Source organism: Hyaena hyaena, unplaced genomic scaffold (assembly GCF_003009895.1).
Source record: "Hyaena hyaena isolate Hyena2069 unplaced genomic scaffold, ASM300989v1 scaffold_227, whole genome shotgun sequence".
NCBI lineage: Eukaryota > Metazoa > Chordata > Mammalia > Carnivora > Hyaenidae > Hyaena > Hyaena hyaena.
This window is the reverse complement of record NW_024080859.1, coordinates 1941776-1952284: the sequence shown is the minus strand read 5'-3', so window position 1 is coordinate 1952284 and position 10509 is coordinate 1941776. Positions and strand designations below refer to the sequence as shown.

The 10509-nt window shown below is 41.8% G+C and overlaps 1 protein-coding gene across 1 annotated transcript; it reads left to right on the top strand.

The window, feature by feature from the left end:
- The first annotated feature begins 771 nt into the window (after positions 1–771).
- On the top strand, positions 772–1707 carry LOC120239249 (olfactory receptor 24-like). The gene has a single exon (XM_039243441.1). It carries the CDS (start codon positions 772–774, stop codon positions 1705–1707), a length of 936 nt encoding a protein of 311 aa, XP_039099372.1.
- Positions 1708–10509: the final 8802 nt, after the last annotated feature.

Below are 10509 nucleotides of genomic sequence, written 5' to 3'. Positions count from 1 at the left end.
ACAGAGCCCGACGCGGGGCTCGAACCCACGAACCGCGAGATCATGACCTAAGCGAAAGTCGGACGCTTAACCGACTAAGCCACCCAGGCGCCCCTTATTTTTTAAAGGTCTATTTATTTATATTGAGAGAAACAGAAAGAGCATGAGCTGGGGAGGGGCAAGGAGAAGGAGAGAGGGAGAATCCCAAGCAGGCTCCATGCACAGACCCTGACACAGGGCTCCAACCCACAAACTGTGAGATCATGACCTGAACCGAAATCAAGAAGTTGGATGTCCAAGTGACTGGGCACCTCTATTTTTATTACTTTTTAAAACAAATCTTGGAAATAGTAAGTCTTTTATTTAAGCTATTTATTTGGTTTTATTCCCCCCCACCCCCACATACTTCCTGAGGTATAATTGGCAGGTAATAATTAAGATGTACAACTTGATGCTTTGATATTAGTCACCAGAATCAAGCTAATTAACATATATCACTTTTTATCTTGATAGCATCACTTGAAACTCTCAGTAATGAAAACAATTGCCCATATTACATGTCAGGTATGGATTCAAGGCCCTTGTACATAGTTTTCTCACTTAATACTTGTAATGATCCTAAGAGGTTAGAATTATTAGTCCCTTGAAGCAGATGAGGAAACAGGCTCAGAAGGCTTAGTGAGACAAACCCTGAAGGGTGGGTGGGAAGGACAGTAAGGCAATCATCCATGTCTTCCCCGGGAGTCCACTCACTGTTGATGCCCTCATTTCTGGTCTTAGAACTGCCTGGATATGGAGAATCAGACCCGAGTCTTCGAATTCATCCTCCTTGGCTTCTCGGAGAAGCCTTTGCAGCAGCAGGGGCTCTTTGGTATGTCCTGCAGCTTGTATCTGATTGGATGCATGGGGAATCTGCTCACCATTCTGGCCATCCTCCTGGACCCTCACCTCCACAGCCCCATGTACTTCTTCCTTAGCAACTTGTCTCTTCTGGACATCTGCTTTATCTCCACCACCATCCCCAAGATGCTGGTGAACCATCTGTGTGGGCACAGTACCATCTCCTCCGAGGCTTGCCTGGCTCAGATGTATTTCTTCATTGCCTTTGGGGGAGCAGACAGCATCCTTCTCTCGGCCATGGCTTATGACCGCTACCTGGCCATCTGCTGTCCGCTGCACTACATGACGATCATGAACGTCCTTCGTTGTGCCTTGCTAGTGGCAGTACCCTGGATCTCAGCAAACCTCATCTCCATGGTCCATACCATCCTGATGACCCGCTTGTCCTTTGGCAGCAATAGGATCCCACACTTTTTCTGTGACCTCAATGCCTTGATCAAGCTTTCCTGCTCTGACACTCAAGTCAATGAGATGTTGGTGTTGGTCCTTGGGAGCTTGGCAGTTCTGATCCCTTTTGTGTGCATCATGGCCTCTTATACACCTATTGCTGTGGCTGTGTGGAAGGTGCCCTCAGCCCAGGGGAAGTGGAAGGCATTCTCTACCTGTAGCTCTCACCTTTGTGTTGTCTCTCTCTTCTATGGGACTATTATTGGGGTCTACTTCAACCCTGCATCCACACACACCACCCAGAGGGACATGGCAGCCACAGTGATGTACACGATGGTCACTCCCATGCTGAACCCCTTCATCTACAGCCTTCGGAACCGAGATCTGAAGGGTGCCCTCAGGAAACTTCTCAAAGGAAACCACTCGGCTAAGCCTCTTTGAAGACTCTTTTTAGACCCAATTGTTTTTGAAATAAACTATTTTGTTCCCAATGTTTGTACTCAGGGTGTTTTTCCCCCTTATTTATTTATTATATTAATTTTTTAAAAATGTTTTATTTTTGGGAAAGGGAGAGAATGTGAGTGGGGGAGAGGCAGAGAGAGAGAGGGAGACACAGAATCTGAAGCAGGCTCCAGGCTCTGAGCTGTCAGCACAGAGCCTGACGCAGGGCTCGAACCCAAGAGCTGTGAGATCATGACCTGAGCTGAAGTTGGGCCTTTAACCCACTGAGCCACCCAGTAGCCCCATTTTCCATTTTTTAAAAGGTAGAAACAACATTTTATTCTTCATGTAAGCATTTTATTTTTTTGAATAGATTTGACATACAACATTATGTAAATTTAAGTTGTACATGTTAATTCAAAACATTTATATATTGTATTATGATTGCCAGTATAGCAATATATAGCACCTCTATCACATTACATAATTACCCTTTCTTTTTAATGGTTGAGATAATTCAGTAGTCTTTTAGCGAGTTTAATGATTGTAGTATAATATTGTCTATATTCATTACACTGTGCATTAGATCTGTCTTATTTACTACACATTGCAAGTTTGTACCCTTAAACGTCAGTCTTATTCCTCCATTCTCCCTCCCCTGACAACCACCACTGTTTTTTCTAGGTACCAGGTGTAAGTATTATTGCACAGGGCATGTCTTTCTCTGACTTATCTCACTTAGCATAAGGTACTCAAGTCCATCCATGTTGTCACAAATGGCAGGATATCCTCTTATCTCGTGGCTGAATTATATTCTATTGTGTGTGTGTGTATATCCATATATATCACACCATTTTTACCCACTAATCTATTGATGGGCATTTAGGTTGTTTCCATATCCTGGCTATTGTGAATAATGCAATAAACAGAGGAGTGCATATACCTCTTTGAAATTCTGTTTTCATTTCTTTTGGGTATATACCCATAAGTGGAATTGCTGGATTGTAAAGTAGACCTATTTTTAATTTTTGAGAAGCCTCCATATTGTTTTCCATAGTGGTTGGACAAATTTACGTTCTCACCAACAGTGCCCCAGGGTTCTCTCTTTGCTACATCCTCACCAACACCTGTTGTCTTTTGTCTTCTTGATGATAACCATTCTGACAGGTGTGAGGTGGTATCTCATTGTGGGTTTGACTTGCATTTCCCTGATGTTGAGCAACTTCTCTGGTGCTTGTTAGCCAAGTTGATGTCCTCTTTGTAAAATTATCTATTTAGTTCTGCCCCCCACTTAAGTTGGATTGTTTTTGTCATTAAGTTGTATGAGTTCTTTGTACCTTTTGGGTTAACCCTTAACCAATATAAGGTTTGAAAAAATTTTCTTCCATTTTTTTTAGATTGTCTTTTCATGTTGCCAATTGTTTCTTTTGCTGTGCAGAAGTCTTTGAGTTTGTTGACTTTTTTTTTTTTTTGCCATTTATGCTTTTGGCGTCATATCTACAAAATGATTGCCAAGACCCACGTTGAGGAGATTCTTCTAAGAGTTTTATGCTTAAGTATTGAGGCTTATGCTTAAGTCTTTGATCTATTTCAAGTTAATTTTTGTGGGTGGTGTGAAATAGAGTTCCCATCTCACCATTCTGCGTGGCTTATCCAGTTTCCCCACACCATCTGTTGAAGAGACTGTCCTTTCTCCATTGGGTGTTTTTGGCTCCCTTGTTGAATTTTAGTTGAAATTAAAAGCTTTTAAGGGTGTTTTTTCTTGGTTCACAGACACAGCATTAAAAAATTTAAAAAAGGTATTCCCTTTAAAAACTTTTTTTAAATGTTTATTTTTGAGAGACAGACCAGCAGAGTGTGAGCAGGAGAGGGGCAGAGAGAGAGAAGGAGACACAGAATCTGAAGCAGGCTGCAGGCTCCGAGCTGTCAGCACACAGCCTGGTGTGGAGCTCAAACTCTTGGACCTCAAGATCATGACCTGAGTCAAAGTCAGATGCTTAACCTACTGACCTACCCAAGTGCCCCATAAAAAAGGTATCTCCTTTTTAATTCTATCCATCTTTTGGATTATACCCTGAGAATATTCTGGTTTGGTGCTACTATGTCTATAACACATTTCCCATGACTTCCTTTTGGAAAGTGAGAAGAAGGGTCCTGGGCTTCAGAGCCTTCATCAGGCAACAGTAGCTAGCTAGAATTTAAACAACATTCTTTCCTTTTCAAGATATACTCTTTTTACTCTTACCTGCTGTATTAGTTGAGGTTCAGGTGGGGAAACAAAGTGTGCTCTGGGTTGCACACTCATTTTTTAAAATTTTGACTATTTATTTATTTTATTTATTTATTTATTTTTAATTTTTTTTAATGTTTTACTTATTTCTAGGAGAGAGAGAGAGACGGCGTGAGCAGGGGAGGGTCAGAGAGAGAGGGAGACACAGACTGAAACAGGCTCCAGGCTCTGAGCTGGCAGTCAGCACAGAGCCCGACGCGGGGCTCGAACCCACGAACCGCGAGATCATGACCTAAGCGAAAGTCGGATGCTTAACCGACTAAGCCACCCAGGCGCCCCGACTATTTATTTATTTTAAATAGTTTGTCAAGTTGGTTTCCATATAACACCCAGTGCTCATCCCCACAAGTGCACACTCATTTATGTCAGATAGCTTGGGTTTTCTATGTACAGTAGTGATCTATTAGGTTCTAATGAAGAACTTTAAAGGCTTAACAACATTCAGTAGGAAAAAAACTACCAAGTAAATGAAAGCACTGCTAGTACTCAGATGTGGCAGACTTTGACTCAAATGACAGGAATGGGAGATACTGGATCAGACAGATTGCCCGTGTTGAGTCAAGGGCTAAACACTGAGATTTCATGATGGTGGGGGGACATTGGCTTTAAAATCCAACACACTTGGGTTCAAATTCTCCATTCCCTCATGAATAGGTTGAATGTCTCTTACCTGTTCACTTTCCCTTTGAGTGTGAGTTTTCTCCTTCATGGTGTGCAAGCTGTTCAATCTCCCTTCTAGCCTGTTGTAAGTCAATTAGCTTCACATCTCAGCACTACTGTTTTGTCACCTGTAAACTGAAGTTAGTAATGGTTCCCATCTCTCCAGGTGGTCATGAGGGTTCTATCAAATAAAATGTAAATCACTTATCAGAGGATTCTGTGCATAATTAGCATTGGACAAATCAGACTTCTATGGCTCAAAAAGACAGACATCACAAGTTTAAGAAGCTAAAAATGTATTTTAAATGAACTATACTTGATCATCTTTAACAGTCTTTTTTTTTTCAAACAAGAGTTGCAGTTATTTGTTGAACTGATTTTAAATTGTTTCAACTTTCTTTCTTTCTTTCCTTCTTTTTTTCTTTCTTTCTTTCTCTCTCTCTTTCTTTCTTATTTAGAGAGAGTGCAAGTGAATGAATGGGGGAGGGACAGAAGGAGAAGGAGAGAGAATCCCAAGCAGGCTTCATGCTCAGTGTAGAGACCTAACAGGGCTTGATCCTATGACCCTGGTATTATGAACTGAGCCAAAATCAAGAGTCAGACACTCAACTGACTGAGCCACCTAGGTGCCCCTCAACTCTTTTAATTGAGCCAGAAGGCACTGAACAAAGCCCCCAAGAATTTGAGGTTTTGTCAATTCATGGGAAGTAACAGGATTTTGGATGGAAGAAAACATCAACATTGTAAAAACAAAGATTGTATGGTGCTTCTGAGAGTTAATGCCCACTTTTGTGCCAGACAGAGATGTAAATAAAGTGTTTAAAGAGAGGGCTTACGGGGGCGCCTGGGTGGCTTAGTTGGTTAAGCTTCCGACTTTCGCTTAGGTCATGATCTCGCGGTTCGTGGGTTCGAGCCCCGCGTCGGGCTCTGTGCTGACTGCCAGCTCAGAGCCTGGAGCCTGTTTCAGAGTCTGTGACTCCCTCTCTCTCTGACCCTCCCCTACTCATGCTGTCTCTCTCTTAGAAATAAATAAACCATTAAAAAAATTAAAAAAAAAAATAAAGAGAGGGCTTACGGAAAGAAACAAGAAAGACTCATTGAATGTATCTTTTGCTACTTTGTTTTTACTTTTGAGTTAATCCTTTCAACAAGTTCTACTGTATCTGCTGGTGTTCTGCGTTTATCACCTTCCCAGACTTTGGAAAACAAAAGTTTTGCCAGAATTGAACTTTGGTGAACAAATCCTGTCCCACTTACCTTCTGGATTTCTTCAGGGTAATGATCTTCCTTCTATTTATTCCCAAATCTCTCTCTCAGTGAACCTCTTCCCTCACCTCTTGTCTCTGGGTTCGCCTCTGTCTGTATGTTAGCATTTGCCAGTTTCCATATTATAAATCTCGCCCCATGGCTGGCATACCCAAAGAGATGCACAGTAGCACACCATTACATCCTAATTCCACAATACACGTACAATAGTCATGAAGAGCCTTGAAAATACAGATAATAGGGGCCCCTGGGTGGCTCAGTCGACTAAGCGTCCGACTTTGGCTCAGGTCATGATTTCACAGTCCGTGGGTTCGAGCCCTGTGTCGGGCTCTGTGCTTATAGCTTGGAGCCTGGAACCTGCTTCAGATTCTGTATCTCCCTCTCTCTCTGCCCCTCCCCTGCTCATGCCCTGTCTCTGTCTCTCAAAATAAAGAGATTTTTAAAAAATAAAAAAAAGAAAAAGAAAAACAGATAATAGTGAAATGAAATAAAATAATTGGGAAGTACTGGCTTTTGAGCAGTTATTACTATTTTAGAGTTAGGTTCTAGATTTTATTACTTTCTGACTTGCTCAATCTTTAAGCAAATTATCTCTCTCTAAGAACCTCCAAGACTTTCAGTCTTAAAATTTGTAGTAATTAGTAGTTTCATAAGACCTGACATCCTTTGGTTTCAGTGCTAAAAACATCATATTAACCTTCCCAACAGTGACAGACATGAGAAGATGGGCTCAGTTCCAGATTTCCTTAGTTTATTTAATTTTAAGTTTATTTTCAATAACAGCTGTGTTTAACAACTGGCTCACAAAATTCCTGAAAATTTAACAAGTGGCTCTTGTGAGGGGTTTGAGTTGCCTCCAGCATGTCACTGAACATCTCCCTCTGACTCATCTTCCTCCAGGCCATCTGATCATGTCACTTTCAGGATTAAAACTCTGGGCTGACTCCCCCAGACTTCAAGAGGATGCCATAGGTCCTTAGACCAACACGCCAGCTTCACAAGCTCACCAGGACAACTTCCTCAGCCCTCTGGCTGCCCTGTGTCTTTCACTTGCCAGTCTATATTCAGGCTCCCAATTTCACCACAACCCTGGCAAACACTTTTCAAGGCTTGGTTCTGTCTGCCTGTAACACTCCGCCCCCTCTCCTCTGATTGGATGAATTCTTTTCATGCTTTATTCTGGATGCTGGGCCTTTCCTGGTTCTGGCCTCACTGTATGGTTGCTCAGCACCCATCACACCATATTAGAACTGTAGTTTTAATGTTTTTTGCCTTCCTCATCAGACTGTGTCCTCCACAGAAGAAGGCATCAGGCTTCCTTCACCTTTGTACCTTGGTGTCAGGTACACAATAAGTGCTCAATAAATATTTGTGTATTTCTGACTTAGTATGAACATGTCCTTAAACCCAGACTAGTTCTTTTATGTGCTGCTGCAACAGGTAAGATGCAAATGTTCAAGTCAAAGTTCTTCCTTCTATCCTTATCATTCCCAGTCTTTAAAATTCCTCCAAAAATTTTGAGGCCATAATTTGTTCACATACTCTCATGTTTTACTTCTATAGATCCTTCCAATATGTCTAAATGCTCCGGGGTTCATGTTTTTTGAATTAACATATTTTTTCCTCTTTTTTAATTTTTTCTTTTTTTCTTTTTCTTTTTTTTTCCTTTTTCTCTTTTTTTCTTTTTTATCCTTTTTTAACTTTTTTCTTTCCTTTTTTCTTTTCTTTTCTTTTTTCACTCTTTTTTTAATTTGAGAGAGAAAGAGAGAGAGAGCATGAAGGGGGAGGGGCAGAGAGAGAGAATCTTAGGCAGGCTCCATGCTCAGTGTGGATCCTAACATGGAGCTCAATCCCATGACCCTGGGATCATGGTCTGAACCGAAATCAAGAGTTGGATGCTCCACTAATTGAGCCACCTAGGCGCCCCCATATTAATATCCTTTGATAAATACAAGTATTAGCCCATTACACGAAAGACAATCATTCATACTTTGGTATAAATTAGTGTCGTGAAAAGCCATGGCCTTGAGGGACTAGGACACCGGAAAAGATGTCCTGGTGGGGAGGGAAAACTTGGAAGTGGAAGTATTAGATGTTGTGACATGGAGAAAGCACAGATCTGGTCCAATCCCTCCCCTCCCCCCACGCCGCCAGTCATAGAACAAAGGCCAGGGCTGGCTGGGCCCCCTGGGCTTTCAAAAAGGTAGGAGCCATGTCAAGAATCAGAAGTTCCACAAAGGGAAAGCAAGACCAAAGAGAAGCAGGAAAGGAACAACACAGTGCCTAGAACCTTTTTTATGTCCTTACGTCTGTGCCAAAAGGGTGGGTCAAGGATGTGCCAGGTAGGATTAAAGGCATAACAGAAAGGTAACAGGAGGGAATGAAGCATTTGTTCCTAAACAGTTTTGCTGAGGTCCGCCCCTGAATGCAGCCTCTGCCATTGACAGTGGCGTGTATTTAGTGAACACTTACTATGTGAAGCACCATGGTACAGGCAGGACACACGAGGTGAACAGCGCAGACCCATCTTGTGTGTAGGACGGATGACAAGATGACAAGGCATTTGTGAATGCGGATGGGTCAGTGGTGGGGAAAGTATGAGGACATTCTGGAAGCTCAAGGGGCCAAATGACCCAGACCAGAGAGTGTGGAAGGCTTCCAGGGGGCGAAACATCTAACATCTAACTTGAGGCTCGAATAATTGTAGAAATGAGCCAGGCAAACAAATGATGGGGAAATACAAGTGTCTTGACCACCCCCGTTGGTTTATTCTCTTCCTGCCACTGAGATGCCCTTCTCATCTCTTTCTTGTTCCCAGTATCACCTGAATCTCCCTGAGTCACTCATCTCTGTTCTTCTCATAACAGTAAAGACTCGCTTTGTTGAGCACTCACTGTGGGTCATATACTATGCTTTATGGCTTTATAGGCAGGGCCCATTCTATGCCCTTACTAGGGGGTAAGGTTTCACAATCCTGATTGCACAGATGGGGAAACTGAGGCATCGAGGAGCTGGCTGAGACAATTACTCAGAGTCTACATCCAGCTTGTATTAGCTTGCTAGTGCTTCCATAACAAAGTACTGCAGACTGGGTGTCTGAAATAACAGAAATTTATTTTCTTACTGTTCTGGAAAGATTTTTTTTTCTCCTGAGGCCTCTCTCCATGATTTATAAATGACCATCTTCTCCCTGTGTGTTCACATGGTCTTTCTTCTGTATCTGTCTGTGTTCAAAACCCCTCTTCTCATAAGGACACAATTCATATTGAATTAGAGTCTACCCATATGACTTCATTTTACCTTAACCACTTCTTTAAAGATCCTATCTTCAAGAAGAGTCACATTCCGGTGTACTGGGGGTCAAGAGTTGAACATATGAGTTTTCAGAGGACACAGTTCATAATACAGCCTTTGACTGGAGCAAGCCCAAAATGAGGTCTCCAAGTTGACAGATCTGAACAAGCCCCTCTCCTCCAAGGTACAAGGGAATGAGGTCTCTTGGGTATGGCTAGTCCTATGAGTAGGACCACATGTTGCTGGATCCTTGCCCTCCCCACTCACGCAGGGCTCTGAGGCCATGCCACAGATGTTCTGGACTCACCAGATAAAGGTTGGCAATTATTCTCCATCCTGCTGTTTACAGAGACTGTGTACCTTTTGTAATGAAAGCCTTAGTCTTCTAGACAATGATGATAAATGAAAGCTGTAACCGCTCCATGAAAGGAAAGGCCAGGCACACATCAGAACCCACTGATCAATCCTAGGGACACTAAAAGTACCTCTGTCAGACATTATACTCCTCCTGATATCTAGCAATGGAGAATATGCAATATCCCTTTATCAAGTAATGTTGCCTAAAAATCAGAAGCTGAATCCAATCAAGGTTCTACCCTTAGCCACTAATAGTTTATAACAGGAAATACAGCAGATAGAGTTTGAGTCTGCCAGGAAGGGACAGAAGACATTAAAAGTGAGGCCTATTGCACCCAGATGTACAGAACTGAAAGAATCAAGCAATCTACCTGATGATGAAATACAGAAAGATCCCCATTAACATCAGAAATGTTAAGAATGCCTACTCTCAATATATACCTATATTGAATCCTTATGTTATACACCTGAAACGAAGATAATATCACACTCTGGTGGGAGATATTGATAATGAGAGAGTCTATGCATGTGCAGGGCAGGGGGTTTATGGAAAATCTCTGTACCTCCTCCTTAATTTTGCTAAGAACCTCAAACTACTCTTTAAAAAAAAGTCCTAAAAAATAAGTCAAAACCTGACCTGAAATGTTTACACAATATTTTTTGGTAAAGTTTAAAAGGCTGGCAAACTTTATCTGTAAATGGACAGATGGTAAATATTTTCAATCTTGTAGGCCACACTATCTCTGTCACAACTACTCAATTCTGTCCTCAGAGCACAAAAATAGCCATGGTTGATGAATGGGCATGGCTGTGTTCCAATAAAACTTCTTTTATAGAAACAAAATCTATGAGAGTAGTTTTTCAACCCTAAAACTATAGTGTAAAAGTATTAAAAGAAATCAAGGAGAATGTTTCTGACAGGAACAAGAAATGGT

What these genes read in the sequence shown, in the direction of transcription:
- LOC120239249 (XM_039243441.1), top strand. Translation starts at nt 772, where the DNA reads ATGGAGAATCAGACCCGAGTCTTCGAATTCATCCTCCTTGGCTTCTCG.